At 46.2% G+C, this 23,317-nt stretch overlaps 1 protein-coding gene, 1 non-coding gene and 1 pseudogene across 9 annotated transcripts; 1 reads left to right on the forward strand and 2 right to left on the reverse strand.

The window, feature by feature from the left end:
* Positions 1 to 4,159: 4,159 nt before the first annotated feature.
* On the forward strand, positions 4,160 to 17,870 carry GABRR2 (gamma-aminobutyric acid type A receptor subunit rho2). 8 transcript variants are annotated; one of them, XM_057527476.1, is made up of 7 exons: positions 4,160 to 4,218; positions 5,897 to 6,120; positions 7,171 to 7,253; positions 7,442 to 7,582; positions 9,693 to 9,845; positions 11,099 to 11,286; positions 15,565 to 17,870. In XM_057527476.1, exons 1-7 carry the CDS (start codon positions 4,216 to 4,218, stop codon positions 15,874 to 15,876), a joined length of 1,104 nt encoding a protein of 367 aa, XP_057383459.1. In that variant the 5' UTR covers positions 4,160 to 4,215; the 3' UTR covers positions 15,877 to 17,870. The 8 variants fall into 8 exon arrangements, with proteins under 8 accessions (XP_057383459.1, XP_007196014.2, XP_057383458.1 ...); XM_007195952.2 differs by lacking the exon at positions 4,160 to 4,218 and adding an exon at positions 4,329 to 4,413; XM_057527475.1 differs by lacking the exons at positions 4,160 to 4,218; positions 15,565 to 17,870 and adding exons at positions 4,329 to 4,413; positions 13,325 to 13,970.
* Positions 12,308 to 12,380, reverse strand: TRNAE-UUC (transfer RNA glutamic acid (anticodon UUC)). Its single transcript has one exon. It is a non-coding gene; the product is annotated as a tRNA-Glu (tRNA).
* A 5,080-nt stretch (positions 17,871 to 22,950) lies between the features above and the next one.
* Positions 22,951 to 23,051, reverse strand: LOC114235742 (U6 spliceosomal RNA; annotated as a pseudogene).
* Positions 23,052 to 23,317: the final 266 nt, after the last annotated feature.

The raw sequence follows: 23,317 nt of genomic DNA on the forward strand, positions 1-23,317 counted from the left end.
TTTGTATACTGACCTTGTATTCAACATTCTCATTAAAATCTCATATTAAGTCTAACAATTTATCTGCTGATTTTAAAAAAATTTATATACCCAATCTTATACAAATAATGGCTCTTTTGTCCTAGTTGTCATAATTTTTTTTCATTTCTTGCCTTATTATATTGTCTAGGACCTTTAGAACAATGTTGAACAGAAGTCGCAGTAACAGACATACTCAATCTTAAAGGAAATCTTACAACATTTTATCATTAAATATGATGTTTACTGTAGCTATTTTTTGGTAGTTATCCCTTTTCAGATTAAGGAAGTTCCTTTCTATTCCTATATTTTTCAAAATTATAAACGGGTACTGATTTTAGCAAAGGCTTTTCCTGTATCTTAATCTGCAAATGTGGAAAATTATATTGATTGATTCCAAAAGTTTCCAGTTTTATGTAAAAAATCTCAATCTTAATTTTTAAAACATTTTTGTGTTTAGTACACTTAGGTATTTTTAGTTTATGCTATTTCAGTATCATTAAATGCACACAAATTAATAATTGTTATATTTTATTGGTGAATTGAATAATTTATTATTATGAAATGACCCTCTTATGTCTATTTCATCTGTCTTTAAGTCTACTTTACTTGATATAATATAGCTACACCCACTTTCTTTTATTTATTCTTTGCATGTTGTATGTTTGTATCCTTTCATGTTGTATCTTTTCTCCATCTTATATTTTCTTTTTTTTTTTTTTTGGCCACACTGTGGCATGTGGGATCTTAGTTCCCAGACCAGAGACTGAACCCGCACCCCCTGCAGTGGAAGCGTGGAGTCTTAACCAACCACTGGACCGCCAGGGAAGTCCCTCCCTCTTATATTTTCAGTGTGTCTCTTTAAACAGCATGAAGCTGGATTTTGTTTCTTTTTGTTTGTTTGTTTGTATTTGTTTTGTTTTTTTAAAGAAAATATATTTAATGGAAGAGTCAGACAACAGAAGTGCAGCTTGATGACTTTTTGTTTGTTCGTTTGTTTTTGGCCATACCACGTGGCCTGCGGAATCTTAGTTCCTGAACCAGGGTTCCAGGGATCGAACCCGTGCCCCCTGCAGTGGAAGCATGGAGTCCTAACCACTGGACCACCAGGGAAGTCCCAGATTTTGTTTCTTGATCCAGCTTGATAAACTTTCAACATTTCTGAATTATCAAGTCTGAAAATATTTAACTGGAGCATTTAGACCATTTACATTTATTGAATAATTTATATATTGGTTCTAAATCTATCATCCTATCATATCCTTTTTATTGTCCAACCTATTCTTTATGTTCTCTCTTTTTTTTTCTCCTTCCTTTCTTGCTTTCTTTTAGACTGATTATTTTTGATTATACCTATTTTGGCTTTCCTATTTTAGTTTTGAAAATATATACCCTTACTACTTTTTTTTGTGGTTCCCTAGAAAACAACATGAATCTTTGGCTTATAGTACTAGTATGTTAATTAACTATTTGTACTGTCCTCCAGACAATGCAAAGACCTCAGAACACTTTCACTCCATTTATACCTCTCCCTTCTTAAATGTTGTGTATTTTTATTTAGTTTTTTCAATCCTACAACACATGGTTAATATTGTTTTATATAGTTAGTGTTCCCTTAGAATCATACATATATTTACTATTTTTGTTGGTCTTTATTCATTCTTGCATCTCCAGCTTTCTTTCTGGATGATACTCCTTCTGCTTGAAAAACACCTTCATTTAGGGCAGGATGCCTGTTGGCAAATTCTGTTTTAATTTGTCTTAAAATTCTACCTCACATTTATTGTTGTAGAGTCAGTGGAGAAGAAATGACATATAGCTTTATTTCAAAAATGGATAAATCCCTAACGTGTGCTCTCCAGGACCATGTGAGGAGAAATAATTGCAGAAAGTCTAGGAACCAAGAAAAGCTCTTGGCTAAACACATATTTCCCTTCTGAATTTGTTGCCTCACTGGCTATACTGCCTGAAATTCCACCAGTGACTTCCATTTGTCTCACCAGATCCCTCTCTGAAAGTAAAAAAACCCACGTCAGTGTTCATGGGCTAAGGCACAAATGCCTAGTTAGCTTATTTTCTTTCTAACACCTTATAGGACTCAGTCATACTCTAAACATAAAACTGTTCACGGGAAAAAGGAGAAAGACCAGTAATTTGGAAGAATTTCTCGAAAATCAGGTTGGGAAGGGCCACAAAATGAAGAGCTCGGGAGAACCTGGGGGCAGAGCGTTAGTCTTGGGCTGCGGGGCAAGTCAAAGGCAAAGGTCATCTCCATTGCACTTGGACCAAGGAGGGCAGAGCTGTTGGTCCCGTTCAAGCTTGGGGTGCGAGTCCCCGAGTGCAGCTCTTGAGCCTCCTGAGCACACAGATGTTTTCCAACAACCCAGGATCCTTGGAGCCAGACCTGCACTCCCACGTGGGCAATACCTCCAGAGCCTGAACGCCACCCTTACAGCCTTCATCAAATTTCTCTCCAAAGGACGGCTGGAACTGCAGAGAGCAAGGCAGGCCCTGCGGACAGAGAGACACAGTGACAGGCACCAAGCAAGCTGTTGTATTTTATCTGGAAAATGTCCTTTGCCAAAACCAGCTGCTGGTCAAACACTGTGCCCATTATCTGAAAACCAGGCCACAGGGAAGTGGGTCCAAAGAGGGTGATGGCTATACTGTTTCTGCCCTTTGGCTCTTGGGACGACTGGATGTGGCACTTTAGAGAAAGGGAACAAGGGGGAAAGGTGATGAGGGTTAAGAGCTCCAGCCCTGGGCTGTTTTAATGTCTCAAGTGAAGGAAGGTCTGTCCAGAGGACGGGGAATTAACCAGCCCTGCTTCCCATGGTGATGTTGGGAACACATGGTCCTGCACAGGGGCTCAGGGGTCTGGGTGCTGGGAGGGGGCCCCAGCCAGGCTGCTGGCAGACCCTCCCTCGTGTTGCAGGCCCCTCCGGGGAGGAAGGCAGGCCAGACAGCCCTGAGGAGGGGGCTTCAGCCTCACACTGGCCATTCCACTCTCCCCCTTCAGTGCCCTCCAGGAGCCTGGAGTGAGAGAAGGCTCTGGCTGTTAGAGCAGTGATCTCTGATGGGCCCTGACCTGAGCCCTCAGTTGAGAGCACAGGAAAATAAAAAGATCAGCTTATCACCCAATTTATCTGGGAGGGGAAAAGTAAAAATAAAAAATAAAATGTTGAGGGAATTCCCTAGCGGTCCAGTGGTTAGGACTCGGTGCTCTCACTGCTGTGGGCCCGGGTTCGATCCCTGGTTTAAAAAAAAAAAAAAAAAAAGGTTGTGCTCGTTTGCTTTCATGTTTAAGAACACAGAAAATAGCCACTAAATCCCACAGTAATAAATAAAATGCTCCCATTCTATCGGGCTCAGCCAAAAGCCCCAAATCTCTCATGGTGGGATTGCAAGTCTTAGCAAACCTACCAGGGGGGAGGTTTGCGGAGAGTCGGTGAGCCCATTCAGTGCCCTGGCCCACCAGAGCCTGTCAGGATCTCTGATCCTCCTCCCCTGCCCTCGGCCAAAGTCCCCGGCCCTCCCAGACCTAATTCCCTGAGACCCAGACTCCCCCTGCCACCCTAAGCTTCTCCCAGCTCAGACCACGGTGAGTCGGCAGGCCCTGGTCCTGCACTCCCTGGCCAGGGCCCAGAGGACCCAGGTGCAGTGGGCTGGCCTGCAGACAATGCCTTCCTCTCAGAAGGCCCCGCCCAGATGCCACCTGATGCTCTCAGAGACATTTTTTTGCCTGTGAATGGAACAGCATTCATTAATATGCTTGACAGACACAGGTTTTTTTGTTTTCCCCATTTAAGACTTTTTTTAATATTAAAATCTAAAAAAACATTTTATGGAAGCATAAACATACATAATCCAGCTCATCCACTCATGCAACAAGCATGGATTAAACACCCATGTTGGCCCAGGAAAGGCACTTAAGGTAGACACAGTCCCCGCCCTCATGGAGAAAGCTCCGGCACCCAACCTGCCAGGAAGTAGCAAGAAAACCCTCGTGGAATCTGAACCACTGCCTCACCCCTGCTCCGCTCAGGCTCCCCTGGGAAGGGGGTAGGGGCTGTCTGCTCGCGCAGTGCTACAGAGAAAGGCGCCTTAACTAGCCGTCTTTGCCTCTCTGCAGGCCCTGCCATCCCGGTGGGCGTGGACGTGCAGCTGGAGAGCCTGGACAGCATCTCGGAGGTGGACATGGTACGAGGCGCGCTCCGCAGGCAGCGCCGGGGCGGGCTGCTGTGGCCGAGGTCCCTTGGGGGCCTGCGGTGGGTGGGGCCACGCTGGGGCAGGCTGCGTCTGGGGGCGGGGCCAGAGCTGGAGCGGATGAAACCGGGACTTGGAGTTTGGCCCAGGTTTAGTAAAATCCAGAGCCTGGCTTCTGCAGCTTCATGGGTAAAAACTTGGGGGCCCGGGGTGGGCGGGGTGGGGGTGGGGGGCCGGGGTGTTAAATGCAGATCCCAGGCCCCGCCCCAGACTTCCTGATTCGGTCTCTGGGAGTGAGGCCCAGCCCTCCACGTTCTGAACGCGCCCCTTTAGCGGTGTGAGGGGCCGGACCCGCCACACTTGGAGGAGCGCGGGAGGCGGACGTGTTCTCCTTCAAATTCTGCAGGTCTCTGCGCGCCAGCGCCCGCCGGGAGCACGGCTTCTCCGCTCACTCCTTGGCAGCGCCCAGCAGGCTCAGGCGGGCACCGGAGCGTCTTTGAAGAAGCCTCGTTTCAGCTGAGGCCTGACAGCTGTAGGGAGGGCCAAGCAAGAGCGCGTACGAAGTCTCTGAGGCAGTGTTTGCAAACTGAAAGGGTGGCGGACAAAACGGGGAAGAGAGGGGCTGGAGAGGTGGGCCAGTGGGGCGGTGCTCCCCTCCACGGGCGGGCCTCCGGGACAGGCAGGAGGAGCCTGGGTGTGGTTGGCAGAGCAGACGTGGGCCACCGCATGCTTCCTTCCAGCCTTCCTTCACCTGCTCCCGGAACAGGCTCTTCTGGGTAGTTATTTATTCATTGGCGTTCATGTATTAGCTCTGGCTACGCTGTAAGGGCTACACTCTTGGTTTCAGGCACCAGCTATGCAGACGAGGAGACACTTTTTAACAGGATAAGCTTTCAGGCTGAAATTATACTAGACATGCAGCTGCCCATCTCCTCATTCATTCATTTCCCCCCATTTTTCCATTCTGCAGATATTTATTGAGCATCCGCTATTGTGCCTTGCCAGGCACTAAACTAGGGTCTGGAGATTCAGTGGTGGGCAGGAAACAATTCTGCCTTTAAAGATACTACAAGCCTAATGGTAGAAACCCTCCAAAATTGGACACTTGGGACTTCCCTGGCGGTCCAGTGGTTAAGACTCCATGCTTCCACTGCAGGGGGGCATAGGTTTGAGCCCTGGTCAGGGAACTAAGATCCCGCATGCCACGCAGTGTGGCCACAAAAAAAAAAAAAAAAAAAAAAAGGCAAAATGGGACACTTGACTGTCCAGGTTTCCGGAAGTGTCTGCTAAGTTGAATTGAATGGTTAGCCAATAGGTAAGGAGCCATGCGTGCAAAGGTCTAGGTGAGAGTGCAGGGCTTTGTGGGAATCCAGCCCTGCTGGCCCCAGGGCAGGCGGTGGGCATCAGAGCTGCCATTTTCCTTTGCAAAGCCTGAAGGAGGGACTGTGCTGTCTCTTGGGCTCCAACCTCACGAGGCACAAACATGAGCCATTCTCTTTCCTGTGGCAGCAGCGCCATTGCCTTGGCCATCGTCCCACAGGGCTGCAGAACTCTTTGCTTCAACTCTGGAGGCCGAGCCTGAGGTGTCCGTCACAGTGGTGGACGGAGGGTCGGCTGTCAGGAAGAGAGCTTTGTAAGCCATCCCTGTCTGGTCTCCCCCCCACTCCCACAGGACTTCACCATGACCCTCTACCTGCGGCATTACTGGAAGGATGAGCGGCTGGTCTTCCCCAGCACCAGCAACAAGAGCATGACCTTCGACGGCCGGCTGGTGAAGAAGATCTGGGTCCCCGACGTCTTCTTTGTTCACTCCAAAAGGTCATTCATCCACGACACCACCACGGACAACATCATGCTGAGGGTGTTCCCGGATGGGCAGGTGCTGTACAGCCTGAGGTAACTGTCCACGGGGTCATGGCCTCTGTGTCCAATGGCATCCTAATATGTGTGGACAACGCCAGGGATCGTTTGACTGATTTACCACTGTATCGTCAGAGCTAAACTGTGCTTTTCACAGTAGGTGAGAAAACAGTATTTGTGGAATGAATTAGCTAGTCAACTCTTGGTTTAAAAACCACCACCAAAAAACCCCTCTTTTTAAAAAAAAAAAATGTATATGTGTGGTCTGTCCCTTTGGCCCCGAAGAGTTTGTCACTGTGTTTGGGTCTGTGGGTCTGAACCTTCTGATGATACTTAGAACTCTCTAAAGGTGAAATGACCACCGTAGTAGGCGCTGACTTCCCTGTCATCGGGAATCTTAAGGTTAGGTTAGGAGACTAATTGAACCTGAATGATCTGAGGGAGACGGTGACCTTCTATGTACCCTCCACCCCTGAGAGCCTATGATTCTAGTTTATTGGTAATAAACATTAGGAAAATAACGATAGCTACTGTTTATTAGGTGCTACTGCAGATTGGCTTCTGGGCTGACTTGAGTGATTACACGGTCTCATCCCACACCTTGTACAGTTCGCCAGAATTCAGTGCTAATAGCCTTGAGTCAGGGCTGGGGAGGCAGGGCATAACCTCCGGGCATCTCTGGGGAAGACGAGTCTCTGGATGCGGGCAATGCCCAGAGAAGGGTACAGCCGTGGGCCATGCACAGCTGGCAGCCTCAGGAGCTGGGATCCGGGCAGAGCAAATACCATCATCTACAGAAGACAAAACTCTAAAAGTTAACTTAGAGGGACTTCCCTGGCAGTCCAGTGGTTAAGACTCAGTGCTCCCAATGCTGGCGGCACGGGTTCGATCCCTGGTCAGGGCACTAAGGTCCCGCATGCTGCACCGCGCGGCAAAAAAAAAAAAAAAAGAGTCCTGGGTTTCCGAGCTTCTGCAGTAGACATGAAGAGGCAGCTGCCCTTGGTCGTGTCTTTGTCCTCCTTACTCTGGGCAGGTATATGAGCCAGTAACTCACTGCACGAGCCAACATGGTTTTTTGGGTTCTAGGATTACAGTCACCGCCATGTGCAACATGGATTTCAGCCACTTTCCCCTGGACTCCCAGACCTGTTCTTTGGAGCTGGAAAGCTGTAAGTGTCTGTATTCGTAATGGCAAATCTTTGCCTTATTCCCTCTCTGTGCCATTTTAGTAACTATGAGACTGAGTACTGCCTGCCAGGGATAAGACCTATTTAATCCCTGGCTGAGGTAGGATGGCCCTGTTGCTCCTGCCTCAGAAGAAAAGGAGTGAAATTAACTTATTTTCCTCTTCCCAAAGATGCATATACAGATGAAGATCTGATGCTGTACTGGAAGAATGGGGACGAATCCCTGAAAACAGATGAGAAGATCTCCCTGTCTCAGTTTCTGATTCAGAAATTCCACACCACTTCCAGACTGGCCTTCTACAGCAGCACAGGTAGCTAACTTCTGCCGTGGTCGGATTCAAATGGGGAAGAAAACACATTAGAATTCTTTTTCAGTGTTAACTTTTTCCCCTTCCAATGAAAATAACTTTTCATTGTTCTAATAATGCCCAGTCCAACAAGACATAAACAGCACTTAAAAGCAGAGGCTTTAAAAGTTGCTGCCCTCTGAACTTCCATGGTCAGAGGTAGTCATTCTGAACAATTCAGCAAACACCCTTGCAGACATCCTGCTTTAATTATGTAATTTTACAAAAGTAGGGTCAGAGTGTACACGCTATTCTGTAACCTGATTCGTTTGACTTAACGATATGGGGAAATGTATTTATTACCTGTTTATTTATGTATTTATTACTGGATTTACCTATGTATTTATTACCTATATTCAGAGCTATAGATTCATTTCTTATGCATAGTGTGACCTCTTCTTGGACTTTGGGGCCATGTTTGAAGTTTTGAGAGGATCCATTTGTCCGCTCTTCTTGAATCTCACCATCAGCCCTTGTGTTAGTTTCCTAGAGCCGTCCTAACAGAGTACCACAAGCTGGGTGCTTGAAACGATAGAAATGTGTTCACTCACAGTGCTGGAGGCCAGAAGCCTGAGCACCATGCTCCTTCTGAAGGCTCTGGGGAGGACTCCTTCCTTGCCTCTTACTAGCTCCTGGTGGTTATGGCATCACTCTAACCTCTGCCTCTGTTGTCACGTGGCATTCTCCCTGTGACTCTGGTCTTCCCATGGTGTGTCTCTGTGCATCTATGTCCAAACTTCCCTCTTCTTTAAGGACACCAGTCACTGGATTATGGGCCACCGTAACTCAGTATGACCTCGTCTTACTTTGATTACATGTACAGAGACCCGATTTCTCAATAAAGTCACATTCGCAGGTGGTGGGATTTAGGACTTCAACCTACCTTTATACGCTACACAGCTCTGCAATATAGAGCTGCAATACACAGCTCTGCAGCAGCCACGAGACCCTGGAGGACTTCTCACTTCCTTACCCTTTGTCCCAGTGCTGAGAAGCCTAGGCCTGGCTGTGGGAAGCTTTTGGGCTACCGTCTGCCCCTGCATGGCCACCATCTCCCCGCTCGCCTGCCCCCAGCCCCACCCTTCTGTTTGCAACATCAAACACTGGAGAAAAGTGAGTCCCAGCCAAGGTTGCCTTGGTGTCAGGACAGCCCACACCTGCTTTCCCTTTATGCCCATGGTGCTCACCCCATCCCTTTCTTCTCTTTTGCTCTGATGTGCATTGCCACACAATTTTCTTTTCTCATCTGTTCTTGGCAAGTTCAAATCAACTCTCTTTCTAAAACCATTTTTAAGGGTTCCCGGTATAACTTTTACTATGTGTCACTGTTTTGAGTGCTTTATATGAATTAACTAATTTCTACCCAACAGATCTGTGGTGTAGATCGTAGTATACCCAGTTTACAGATGAGAAAACTGAGACTCAGAGAGATTAGATTTTAGAAAGGAAATGTATTATACTAAGCCAACCAATCATTAACTTTTTTCTTTTTGGCCGCACTGTGAGGCTTGTGGGATCTTAGATCCCCGATCAGGGTTTGACCCCGGGCCCCAGCAGTGAGAGCAAGGAGTCCTAACCACGGGACTGCCAGGGAATTCCCTATTTTTTTTTTTTTTTTTGGATCATTAACTCTTTTTTCTTTTTAATTTATTTTTGGCTGTGCCGGATCTTAGTTGTGGCACACGGGATCTTTTTGCTGCGGCGTGCGGGCTCTTCGTTGTGGTGTGCAGGCTTCTCTCTGGTAGTGGTGCCCAGGCTCCAGAGCATGCAGGCTCAGTAGTTGTGGTGCATGGGCTCTCTAGTTGTGGTGTGTGAGCTCAGTAGCTGCGGCACGCAGGCTTAGTTGCCCCGCAGCATGTGGGATCTTAGTTCCCTGACCAGGGATCAAACCCACGTCCCCTGCATTGGAAGGCAGATTCTTAACCACTGGACTGCCAGGGAAGTCCCTTGGATCATTAACTTTTAACTTTCTGCTGAAGATGAGTGTGATGACAGGGGAAGAAGGGCCCCCAGGGAAGGAGTTTGGTTTTGCCTCTGCGATGGAACCTCACTGGCTTCTTCCTGTGTCCCCCAGGCTGGTACAACCGTCTCTACATTAACTTCACGTTGCGTCGCCACATCTTCTTCTTCTTGCTGCAGACCTACTTTCCCGCCACCCTGATGGTCATGCTGTCCTGGGTGTCCTTCTGGATCGACCACAGAGCTGTGCCCGCCAGAGTTTCCCTGGGTAAAAGCATTTGATAAGGTGTGATAGGGTGGTTATTTATTTATTTTTTTCAATCAATCACTATGTAAAGGAGAAGTAAAATCATCATTCAGGGTCCTTAACCGATGGGCTGTCAGAGTCAGAAGGAGCGAACTTTCCTCCTGCTTCTTGCTCTCCATTCACATACTGCCCTCAGTTTCCCAGACTACACTGTGAAAACCACAGGGAGCTCAAACCGCATCAGCTCTGCTCGAATCATTTCAGAAGGATAGCACCTACTTAGGGTGTAGACTTCCACCACTGGCAGTATCAGAGCTCAGTACTTTGATAAATAAGACAATTCGACAAATGCCCAAACTTACTCTGCAAATACAAAAACTTTGTTGGCCTTATTTAGACAGACTGAGAGTTTGGGAGCGGGGCCCATATTTCATGATTTCTGGGAAGGAGAGGGCTGTACTCCCTGGAGCTGTGGTTTAGTCCTTCTCAGACCCTAAATGCCAGAGTAAACATTTGCAATTCATCATTGAGATTTGGACAAAATCAGGTTGGGCACTGAGACATGTGAGGGTTTGACCAGCAAGGCACAGTGAAGAAGAAACCTGTATGACAGGCTTCCAGGAATTTCCACAGTCTTCCTGGACTCAGATGAGGGAGGATGTGTTCTTTCCTTGACGTTTAGGAAGGTTCCTTGAGAGGGGTCCTGTAGCCCCTGCTTTTTAATTTTTATTTTTTTATTGAAGTAGAGTTGATTTTCATAGCCACTGTTTTAAAGTCCACATCTGAGCAGATCCTTTGGGAAGCTCTGCTGATCTGAGCAACCACATTGCAGAAACCCAGGCTCCCAAGTGGCTCAGAGTGAAAGGGGACGGGCAGTTGGCTGGGAGGAGAACGGATGGGCTGCGCGGGAGCAGATCCCTGCAGATCCTCACACCTCGATGCAGTGGAAACGTGCCCTGGCCACTTCCTATTAGGTGTAAGAGAGAGCAAATGTAAAATGGGCCTTAGTGAACTTATTTACAAAACAGAAATAGAGTTACAGATGTAGAAAACGACCTTATGGTTACCAGAGGGGGAGGGATAAATTGGGAGATTGGGATGGACATATACACACTACTATACATAAAATCTCTTTAAGCATCATAAGACCTTGGAAGAAACATACTACAAAAATCAGTATAAAAGGGTTAATAGTTGAAAAAAAAGGGACTTAGTGAAATGTGAGGGCAGCTGTGTACCCTTGTCAGTGGCTGAACTAAAGCTGGATGCTGCAGGGATCACCACGGTGCTGACCATGTCCACCATCATCACGGGTGTGAACGCCTCCATGCCCCGCGTGTCCTACATCAAGGCCGTGGACATCTACCTCTGGGTCAGCTTCGTGTTCGTGTTCCTCTCGGTGCTGGAGTACGCGGCCGTCAACTACCTGACCACCGTGCTGGAGCGGAAGCTGCAGGAGAAGGTGAGAGAAGTTTCATTCGTTTCCTTGTTGGAGCCCATGCTGCTGGTTGGATGAGAATGGCAGGAGGGAGCTTTCATGGAGAAAAGGGAGATGTTTGTGCAAAAGGAGGAGGATCCGTTTTAGAATATCCTAGCTTCCATCACAAAGGATCCCAGAAAGTAGAAAGTCTTTGGACAAAGACTAGGAAGACTTGGGTTCTTGGGTCCAACTCTGCCATTTATGTTGGGCCTCAGTTTCCTCATCTGTTAAAAAAAAGTATAACAGAACCCTCACCCCACCTTCCTCCCAGGGTTATTGTAAGGGTCACAGTACCCTTACAAAAATGTATATGAGAGTTGTTTTGAAACTGTGTGGTTCTAGATGCACATAAATTATCACTATCATTACTGAACCTGTCTAGGGAAAATGTCTCTACGTCCTGTGAACAGACAAGAGGAAAGTTCTAGCATAAAAAACTCCTGTATTTATCAGTGGTCTGGCCCAGTGAAAATTCAGCCACACACAACCTTAGCCTTTAGACTCATTGGAAATACTATGCTATCTATACGATACTGCACTATAGTAAAGTCTACTATGGGATGGAATGCAAATGGGGAATTCAGGGCAATGCACCTGGGCAGAGAGGGAAAATCTATTCATATGCGGACTCTTATTAATCACATTAAGAAATAAAATGCCAACTTGTTACCAAATCCTTGCTAGTCATTGTACTGATCAAAATGGGTGTTTACCTAAAAGGTGTAGAGATCAGGGGACGTGAAAATTCCACATTTATGTGTGTCTAGCTGGCTGGGAGCTCCTTAGCAAAGGGAGCTTTAAATTTTAGGAAAGAGAACCTGTTGCCTTTTTAAAAATAGTCTTTTAATTCCCACATTATACCTGTTAAATATTTCCAGTTGTCTTCAAATATGCTAGATTGTTTAAGAGTTTATATTTTAAATTGTCTTCAAAATACTTTTGCTTCAGCATTTGAGGATTTGTTCAATTTTTTTTTTTTTTCCCCCAGCTGGTGGGATCTTAGTTCCCCAACCAGGGATCGAACCCAGGCCCTTGGCAATGAAAGTGCCAAGTCCTAACCCCTGGACCACCGGGGAATTCCCTCAAATTTTGATAATCTGTGCATTGATCATTATCAGATGCCTTTGGAATATACTTAAACACTTTTGATTTGTAATCTGTTAGGCTTTCCTTGTGTAGAGCTGTTCAAAAAATAGCAAAGCCTTCATCCGACAGATCTGCGCCCATGAACCATTAACAGCGCATAACGTGTACTCAGGCAGATCATTAACCTGTTACCATACAATGAGCCCGGTGTTTGCCAGTGATGATAGATGCTGGCTAAAGAGCAATGAGGAAATCATCCGTGGATAGTCCTTTGGGCTCCAAGTCTAGCTCCATGTCTATGGGAACAGACAGCCGGGAAGTGAGGGCTTGTTCTCCACTGTTGTCAAGCACGCGGTTGAAAGGCTGAGAAGCTGTGGCTGCTGGGGAGGCAGACCGGTGGGAGGACACGAAGTCTCTCTCCCGCCGCCCCACAGACAAACCACTGTTCACAGCGTTAACATGGCCCCCAGTGGAGCTGAGGGTCCCAAAGTGGGAGCCCAGGAGCACCTGGCCTGGATTCACCTTCTCAGCCTATTAAAGATGAAGATTAAGGACTGGACCCCAGATCTACGGGCTCAGAATCTCCGGAGATGGCACCCTGGAATTGGCCTTGCTGACAAGCTCCCAGGCAATTCTGATGCTCCCTGAGTTTTGACTTCTGCTCTGCAGAGGGCAAAGTTGACTGAAGCCTGCTAGGTTCACCATGGTTCAAAAGGGGACCCACGCTGCTTTGGGTTGAAGCCGGCAGGCAGAGTTTAGTTCTGCTCCCCTATATGTGCTTGAATTCTTTGGCTGATCATCCAGACCTGTCCAGCGCACCAGGTGCCACTTAATTTTTCTTAGAAATGAGCTGATGTGGGAAATAGAGATTTTCCATAATTTGGGGCATTTCCTGATTCTAACTCAAAATCTTAAATGTCTGTTTTTATTTTAGCAGAAAGAATTGCAGTTTAGAGCAAGGAAAAAGAAGACCCATGTCTTACAAAAAAGAAGTCCCCAGTGATATAACAATATCTCACAATTTTACCAAAGTTTGGATGTGATTTTAGCTAAATGCAAAGAATTGAATAGATGACCTCTCACTGACCTTTTATCCTTAAAATCTATGAGTTAATTATTCTAGGAATGTATTAATGTGCTACTTAATTATTGTTGCTGATGGGACAAGACATAGAAATAGCAATGAAACAATCATGCCTGATTAAAAAAATAGCTCTCCAAACCACAGATTTCTTCAAGTGTAAAAATACTTCAAGTTATTCTGATTTGACATAAAATCATTCATCTATTTTTGCATTCTAAAGCTTCCTGGTATCCATCTGCGTATTTCAAGATCCATGACAATAGGAGGAAATGTGTGAAATGTCATTATTTCACTTTCCCAGATGGAAAAACAGAGGCACCACAGGGCTGAGAGCCAGGTTAGAAACATATTAAAGCCAACAGGTTGAGAATAAACCCAAGGTCAGTTGGCTGGATCAGGCAGGCGTCATACCTTTGGCCAGCATCAGCCAAACACAAACCTTTTTTACTTGGGTATGTGAATCCTTGTTTAAATTTTCAATAATCTGTACATTGATTATCATCAAATACCTTTGGATTATATTTAAATACTTTTGATTTATAATCCATTGGACTTTCCTGTATAGAGTCATTCAAAACATGCCAAAGCCTCGGGGCTTCCCTGGTGGCGCAGTGGTTAAGAATCTGCCTGCCAATGCAGGGGACACGGGTTCGAGCCCTGGTCCGGGAAGATCCCACATGCCGTGGAGCATCTAAGCCCATGCGCCACAACTACTGAGCCTGCGCTCTAGAGCCCGTGAGCCACAGCTACTGAGCCGGCGTGCCGCAACTGATGAAGCCTACATGCCTAGAGCCCGTGCTCCGCAACAAGAGAAGCCACCGCAATGAGAAGCCCGCGCACCGCAACGAAGAGTAGCCCTCACTCGCCGCTCACCGCAACTAGAGAAAGCCCGCGTGCAGCAACGAAGACCCAAAGCAGCCAAAAATAAATAAATAAATAAAATAAATTAAAAAAAAAAAAAGCAAAGCCTTCATCCAACAAATATGGGTTCATGAACCAGCCGTTAACCGGCACCAGCTTTGCTGACTCAAACGGTGGGGAGGAGTTAAGACCATTCCCTTCCCTCCACCTTATAATTTCTTATATACATTTTCATACTCACAGAAATGGTTGAAAAAATAGGATACTATACATTCATACACCCTGCCCCTCCATCCAACATTGTTGACATTTTGCCATTTTTGTGTGAGCTTTTTCTCACATAAACATACTTTTGTTGGTGCAGCTGAACCATTAAAAAATACATGACAGGGGAAAGGGGGGAGGGGGATACATTAGGAGTTTGGGGTTAACAGGTACGCACTACTATATATAAAAGAGATAAACAACAAGGACCTACTGTATAGTGCAGGGAACTATCTTGTTATAACCTATAATGGAGAAGAATCTGAAAAAACATTTTATGTATATGTGTATATCTCTCTCTCTCTCTATATATATATATATCTGAATCACTTTGTTGTACACCTGAAATTATGCAACACTGTAAATCAATTATACTTCAATTTTAAAAAAAACTTGGAGGATTATCCAAGAAAAAATATATAAATAAAAAAATAAAAATAAAAATACATGGTAGGTACCATGACCCTTTACCCTTAAGTGGAACTCTTTAGAATAAGGACACTCTCCTACCTAATCATCTTCTGATTCATGCACGCAGTGGTGGAGGTCCATGGCTGGAACCAGAAGAGGTGTGTTTAAAGTCCTGAATCTGACACTAACTGTCTGATCCCAGGAGAATTGTATAGCCTCTCTTGGTCTTAGTTTTTGCTTCTGCAATTGAGGGCATTTGGACTAAATCAGCGGTTCTGGATCCTGGCTGCATAGTAGAATCACCTGGGAGCTGTAAATTAATTAGTCTAGAGTGGAGCCTTGGCATGGCCAGTTTAAAGAGCTCCCAAGGTGACTCCAATACACAGCCAGGATAGAGAATCGTTGGACAAAGTGATCTCTGGAGATGCTTCTAGTTCTGCCTTTTCTGTGGTTCTGAGAAGCCATGGGCTTTACTCTCGGCCCAGGCAGCCTCCTCTGGGCCTCTCACAGGCCTAAACATGCCTGACATCTCCCCTTGTGTTTGCTGCCCACAGTTCCCATGCATGTGTGGAATACTCCACTCGAGAACCATGATGCTGGGTGGAAGCTGCAGTGAGTCTGAGGCCAACAGCCTGGCCGGGTACCCGAGAAGCCATATTCTGACAGAAGAAGAAAGGCAAGACAAAATAGTGGCCCACCTGGCCCTGAGCAGTGAATCCAACTCCTCCAGGAAGAAGGGGCTTCTGAAGGGCCAGGTGGGTCTTCGCATCTTCCAGAACACCCACGCCATCGACAAGTACTCCCGGTTGATATTCCCAGCTTCCTACATATTTTTCAACTTAATTTATTGGTCAGTGTTTGCCTAGGGGCTCTGAGGCTATGCCTGGGGAAGGGCATGGACATCTCTGGTGTCTGGCCGGCCGCCCACACGTGGACCTGCTGAGCGTGTCCCCTCACAGAGCAGCAGCTCTTGGACCACCTCGAGCAGCATCCTGGCTCCCGGAGGAGCCCAGGAGCCCTCCAGCTGCCCTCCCCCAGGCCTCATGGGCTTGCTCATCGTTCATGCTGTGTTGTGTCCCACTTCTTGCAGCTCTGGGACTGTCTTCTTCTGTTCTTGTGTGTGAACAGGTTCATGAGAGCCTCCCTCCAATAAAAAAAAGACTCAAATGCCTCCCAGATGAATGTTCTGAGACCCTTATGAAGCCTAGGATTCAGTTGTAAAGGGAAGGGAAAAATGAAGGGCAAGTTTAGGGGCATTCTGGATAGGAGACAGGAAATTAAGATTCAAAATAGGAATAAAAAAATCTGTAAACCCTACACTGGATTAAGTGCCTATCTAGGAAAGAAAAAAAACTCAGATCCCGGACAGGAAATGATTTGACCTGGGTGAGCCTGGCAACTCGCATGATTTTGCAATATTAAGGGACATCATTCATTCATACATCCATTCAACCAGTCATTAAATATTGAATACCTGCCCTATGCCAGCACTTATTTTTCTCAGCAATGTGTGACAACATGCATTGAGTATTGCCAACCAGGGAAACATCACCCAAACCCATCAAAGTGTAGAGTTTTTATTGGGGGCTGGCCATCTGGATACAGCTGACTGCCTGTATGGCTGACCTTAGTCTCCAGTTCCTTCAGAGGCTGAGCTGATAAATCTCAGCCTGAGACCCCATCATAAATCACATTGTTAGCTTAGACCATCTGGCATGGCCGTAGGCCCCCAGGTGAACAAAGACCCTCCAATCAGGCAGGACAGCCCAGGGGTTTAGAAGTTACCTCCCAGGAGCTAGAGGCCAAGGCCCAAACCTTTCTTTTGTCAAGGTTAATCCTTTACTGCACAGCAATCATTGTCAATTCCTCATTGTTAATGTGAATTACTCTGCTTCTAGTATAGATTCATGCAGCAAACATTAAAAAAAATCCCTGCACTAGATACAGTAGGGTCCACATTAAGAGTAAGAGATCGTCTTATTCTTGTATAGCTCTCAGAAAAAGGACTGGTCAAGGATATGGTATACGATTACGTGTAAGTTAAAAAGTATTAAGCGCAACAAAGATGGTTCAACGTGTAATGGGAATTCTAAGGAAGGAAAGAATGATTTCCAGTGGAAGACTGGATCTCGTGGAGAAAACAGCTTCTGAGCTGCTCCTTGAAGGTTGGGGATTTGGAGAAGAAATGTTCATGCTAGGTGCACATGTAGAAAGTACATGCGCGGTCCGATATGGTAGCCACTGGCTATGTATTTATTTAAATTTAAGTTAATTAAAGTTAAATAAAATTAAAAACTCAGTTCTTGCCACGTTGTGCGAGCCACATTTCAAGTGCTCTACTCAATAGCCACATGCGGCCAGCGACTACTGTATTCGATAGTGCAGATCTAGAGAACATTTCCGCAATCACAGCAAGTCCTGTTAGACAGTGCTGCTGCAGATGGAAGGATCGGCCTGAGCAAAGGCATGAGAGAGGCGGGAAAGTTTGGGATTGCAGAGTATAGTTTGCGGGGCAAGTCATCTGTTTTGGCTGGATCCTAGGTTGCAGGAAGAGGTGAGAGACCAGCTTTGTCTGCAACATTAGGGGTCACAGCAGGTCCCCCGCCCCTCCCAGTGCTGATGAGGACAGCTTCCCCTCCACGGAGTTGCCTGGCCCAAGACCAGCGGCTCTCCCAGCTTCAAGGACAAATGAAGAATGAAGGTACGTAAACAAGGAAATTGGATGGTACAGGGCACCTGGACATGTTTAGAAACTTTTACTCTCTAGAGACTCTCCTAGGCCACAATGCTGCTCAAAGAATGATAATTATTGATACATTGTCGTTAAATATATCCTATTGCTTTAGTTGTCTTATTTAATTCCAATACTGCTCTGCTTCTGACTACGTCGTTGTCTTCATAAATTGAGGCTCATATAACGTGGTGGCCTGATCACACTTAAAAAAAAAAATAAAGATGTATTTTAACTAGCTTATACAGTGAACTGGAGTTCATTCTGTAGCAAACATGTAGAATTGTAAATAGCATTTTATCATGTGGGACCGTGAACCAATGACACCATCAGATTTAGCACAGCTTTACTGCAGTGTGATAATCTGACTCTACTTGAGAAAAGTAGAAAATTAAATGAGGTGAAAAGGAGACAACAGTAGGAGTAGAGAACAGGACCTAAGGAAATTTTGAGAACGGAACGATTCACCTTAGAGACAGGAAGATAGAGGAGTAAACATAATTGTTATCAGGGATGCTTGAATGATACTTTATTTCACTGAATCTAAGACACTATCAGATGTAAGATGCACCCATAGTTTATGTACCACCAAGCAAGAAAAAATGCTGCTAATTAAATTATAGCAACCGATGATTGTAAGATGAAGCCTGACTTCACCCATATTAAATTGTGAAAAATGTGCATGTAAGAATAAAAGAAATAGGTATTATACAAAAACTGATGATCAGACATACCTCTTTGACAATAAGGAGCCAACATTTATTGTGCACTTGTCTTCAAGGCCTTGTGCCAGGGTGAGGGGATGGGGTGGTGACAGATAAGTGCATGGGAAACAGCTTTCAGCCGTTAAGAAGCTTACAGTGGTAGCGGGCATGGTTCAAAGGAGGGGGAGATTACAGCATTTGAGGAGTAGTGTTATTTATGGTAAATTCTGAGCAATGGATAGGTATAATTTCAACTAGTAGAAAGGAGGGGAGGGAATATTAACATGGAGAAGGAAAGCTTGGGTGTGTTTAGGGGCAGTGAGCAGACACTCCGCCAAATGCACAAAAGTCTTGGGTTCTCATCCTTCTAGTTCCGTGACTGTGGTGTCAAGGGTCCTTCCAGGTTCATCCCACTTAGAGTAAACCTGGGGAAGAAACTGGACGGGTCTGGTCTGGGCCATGTATGTCAAAGATAATCAGCGTTCTGGGCTGTGAGTAAGTTTAGACAGAACTCTTTGAAACCACTTCGATTTGGTTCAATCTTTTTGTAAACCTCAGCAGAAGGGAGAGCATGAATTTGGAAAATGGAAAGCTGCTGAGTTTCAGGGAACCGATGAGGCAGGAAAATAATGATAATAATGTTAAGCTCAGTGATGTTTGAGAACCTCCGCCTGTGTGCTGACATTGACAGAGACCAGGAAGCCAGGCGAAGGAGCTATTCCAGTGGAAGGTGAGGAGTTTGGTCTGGCAAGCAAGTGGAGATGTCAAGTAAAAAGTTATAAACACTGGTCTGCGGCTGGAGGGAGGTAGAGATTTGGGACTACCCTCCCCGATGTGCTCAATGAATGAAGCTATCAAGGTGGGCGAAACTCCTAAGGAGAGAAGCGGAAGAGAGGAGGCGTGCAAACAAGAGCTTGGGAGTATTTATTTAGGTGGGAAGAGAAGGGTTGATCAGAGAAATGGAAGGAGAACCAGGAGAGTATGTCACAGATGCAGGAAGAAGGCATACTCTCAAGTGGAGGAGGGTAGGGCTGGGGGCAAATAATAACCACCGAAGTTGAGAAGGGTAAGGGCTATGAACAGATCTGGCAAGATGGAGTCCAGAGGCTAGGTGGGATAAATCATGCAGGTAGATGGCCTTCCATGGCAAAGAAGAGGGACCGTTCTCTCCAGTATAAGAGGTTTATGTAGGTAGAAGGAAAAATGTTCAGAGAACTGCTATTTACAGTGGAAAACCGGACTTCCCTGGAGGTCCAGTGGTTGGTTAAGACTCCGTGCTTCCAATGCAGAGGGTGTGGGTTCCATCCCTGGTCAGGGAGCTAAGATCCCATAAGCTGCGTGGAGCAGCCAAAAAAATAGTAATACCATGGAAGACTATTTTAGACTCTTGTTTACTTGGAGGACTTAAAAATAACACTATGGCATATCTAGTGTTGATGAAGGTTGTGGTCTCAGTGGTGCGTTCCCCAAACTCTTCAATTGGAACTGGGGGGCGTGGTCCAAGAACAGTGTCTATAACCCAGCTACCAGGTCTGTGGACAGAGCTTGGGCAGCAGCAGTCTCGAGGACTCGTGCCGTCCTCCGTCCCCACACACGTGGGGTGGGCACTGCCAGGCGGGAGCGTGGCACCTGCCTCAGCCACCACAGAAGATGGGAGGACAGACATTAAAGCAACTGCACCGGGACTTCCCTGGCGGTCCAGTGGTTAACGCTCTGAGCTGCTACTGCATGGGGCGAGGGTTCGAACTCTGGCTGGGGAACTAGGATCTCGCGTGCCGCACAGCGTGGGCAGCTGCGTTGTGTAAAGGATGGCATATCGAGTGCCTTCTCTGTGCCTGGCGCCGCGGTGAGAGCGGGATGTAGGGTTCCTAATTCAGTTCTCACGTAAATCCTGCCAAGGTTGGAAGGATTTCCCCTAGTACACACCCACGGAAGAGTGCCGCCTTCCATAACTGTGTGAACACATCAGGTAGGTGGACTTTGCATGAAACAATTCATTTCTCACGGTATTTTCAGGGAAAAGTGATTTATTTCCTTACTTAGATGGACGGAGAAGGGGCTGAAAATAAAACCCAAATTGGCCTAGGTTGTGCTGAAACATGTCGGCCTGGAGTTATCCCTATACCCAGATGGAACCTGGAATTAAACTAGGACACGGGGTTGACTCCTTGAGGCTGGAAGCTGGCCTGTGGGACGTGCAGCCATTCAGAGGGGCCTACCCACCCCCAACTCCCCACCAATCCCTAAGAAATGTGACACAAGTTAAAATGGTACCCAAAGGAAGGCTGTGTGCCCAACATGTGTCCGAGGGCGAGTACACTGGCCTATCTGCACTGAGAGCTAAATCTGGTGCCAGAAGGGCCCTACATCCCAGCTTGTCCAACCTCCAGAGCCATCGGAGAGTGTCCACACCTGTAGTATAAATACCTTCCCCACTAGCGGATTGACTAAAACACTCAGTCCTCACCTTCAGACCTGCAGATGTCATCATGGAATGGCATTCGGGTCAACCCTTGAGGACATTAGGTTTGGGGTTTAAAAGATAAATAGAAAAACCAACCTCAGGTGTAGGAAACCATTGTTGAATCTAAACTGGCCAGGTTTATGATGGCAAATGCATTTCACCTTGTCCATTTAGCCCAAGGCATCTCACACTTTAACGTGCCTATTAGTAACCTGGAGACCTTGTTAATAAACTTTATTTTTTAAACTTTTTAAAGTAATTAATTTATTTTGGCTGTGCCGGGTCTCAGTTGTGGCCCACGGGATCTTTAGTTATGGCATGCAGACTCTTAGTTGTGGCATGCATGCAGGATCTAGTTCTCTGACCAGGGATCGAACCTGGGCCCCCTGCATTGGGAGTGCAGAATCTTACCCCCTGGACCACCAGGGAAGTCCCTGTAGACCTTGTTAAAATGCAGATTCTCATTCAGTAGGTTTGGGAGGGGACCTAGGATAATGCGTTTCTAACAAGCGTCCCGGAGACGTCAACGCTGCTGGTCTGCAGACCATATCTCAAGTAGGGAGGCCCTAGAGACCACCTTCCCTCATTACTTAAAGTTGAGCTCAGATGTCACCTCCCCTTTGTGACTTTTCCTGACATCCTCTCCCTTGCCCAGGCTTAATTTATTTTTAGCTCACCTGTGTTTCCAAAGCATCTTATGCATTTGTGCACTGACGCACTTCCTCTATGTTGTGATTATTCTCCTTAATCCATGCTTCCCAGCCTTGGTTTAGTCACCTGGGGAGCTGTTGAAAAAAATCTCAGTGCCTGAGCCCCATCCCCAGAGTTCCTGGTTTTCTTGTACTCACAACTTTTTTTGGTTGTTGCTGTTAGTAACACTAACTCTTTTTAAAAGGCTGGTACTAAAGTCTGAAATAAATTTCTCTGGGAGAGTTTTGCGTAGTTTGCTAACTGGGTTCCCTGGGATACAAGGGGCTGTCTGGGGGTGCTTCAGGGTCTGCTCTGGGGGAGGACCCTGGGATATAGGAGAGCAGGAATGAGCAGAGTGTGTGGGGACCGGGCTGTGGACCCAGCCAGAAAGCGGGGGAGGGCACTGAGGAAAAGAAGCCCACCCTTCCTCTTCCCAGCGATCTGTTCATCCCGATCTTGGGCAAACAAACCAGCCCAACAGCGATACTTAACCTACTATGAGCAGGTGCTTTTACAGGAACCCAGTCCTTTAATCCTTCCAAGAATCCAGTGAAGTAGGATTTAGAGGCGGTAAGAGGTAAAGATGGCAAGTTACAGGCCAGAAATGGAACTGGGACTTCTGGCCCCAAAACCTTTTCACTTTTTACGTTTTCCTCCTATAAAGCTCTGGGGTCCGAGACACAAAGGCCCCAAGGGAAGTTTCCATCTTCTCCTATCAACATTCCTCCCATCAGTCCAGGAGGTACCTGGCCTCCTGGCATGGGTGGAATGGAGGCCGGAGGTGGGAGGGACAGGCAAGCACCGCCACCTGCAGAGCTTTGGTTTTTCTGCTCTGACATCAGATTTGCCCAAACTGCTGGGAGGAAGATTCCAACCCCAGGTCCTGGTCCTCCGGTTGCCAGACTCTTCTAGCCTCCAGCCTTTATCCAGGTCCTCCTCCCGTCACCTTTCCTTTTCCCCCAGAGAGCACCTCTTCTCCCCCATGTCTGCGCTGCCATGGCATTGGAAGGGCTGCAGAGTGCAGCGTGGCCACGAACCTCTCTCCTTCCTCCTGTGAGCACAGAGAGTGCACGTGGGTGAAAGCTGTAGCAGAGGATGTAATCACAGAGGTAACAAGCTCTAGAACGTCAGCTCCAGTGGGCAGGGTTTTTGTCTATTTTCTTAGCTGCTGTATCTCAGGGTACATAACAGTGTTTGGCACATGTTAGATGCTCAGTAAGTACCGACAGAAGGAATTAATGAAAGCTACTGTTTTTTTTGTTGTTGTTCTTTTTTTTCTTCTATTGAAGTATAGTTGATTTACAATGTTGTGTTAGTTTCTGCTATATAGCAAAGTGATTTTGTTATACATAAAAAATATGAACGGTTCACAAATTTGCTTGTCATCCTTGAGCAGGGGCCATGCTAATCTCCTCTGTATTGTTCTGATTTTAGTATACAGTATGTGCTGCTGAAGCGACACGAAAGCTACTGTTTGTAAGTACCTACTATGCTCTAGATGCTGTGCTACACATAGATTATGGTCATTTTTCTCTCCAAAAACCTTAGGCTTTTGCATTTGTTTAATTTTAATTTCACTGTTTTCCTTGATTATTTTCTTTTTTTAATTGAGATGTTGGAGAAGCAGGAGACAGTTGTGCCTCACCTATTGCAAAAATGTAACAATAAACTTCCTCAAACTAAGATATTCTTCACAGTTACACTGTTTACACATAAGG

This window comes from Balaenoptera acutorostrata, chromosome 14, assembly GCF_949987535.1.
Source record: "Balaenoptera acutorostrata chromosome 14, mBalAcu1.1, whole genome shotgun sequence".
Taxonomy (NCBI): Eukaryota; Metazoa; Chordata; class Mammalia; order Artiodactyla; family Balaenopteridae; genus Balaenoptera; species Balaenoptera acutorostrata.

Bases quoted from the DNA above. Each gene is read 5' to 3' on its own strand.
- GABRR2 (XM_007195952.2), top strand. From the start codon at position 4,345: ATGAAACCGGGACTTGGAGTTTGGCCCAGGTTTAGTAAAATCCAGAGC. The intron at 6,121-7,170 runs GTAACTGTCCAC...TTTGGGTTCTAG, and splicing joins CAGGTGCTGTACAGCCTGAG to GATTACAGTCACCGCCATGT. The intron at 7,254-7,441 runs GTAAGTGTCTGT...CTCTTCCCAAAG, and splicing joins TTCTTTGGAGCTGGAAAGCT to ATGCATATACAGATGAAGAT.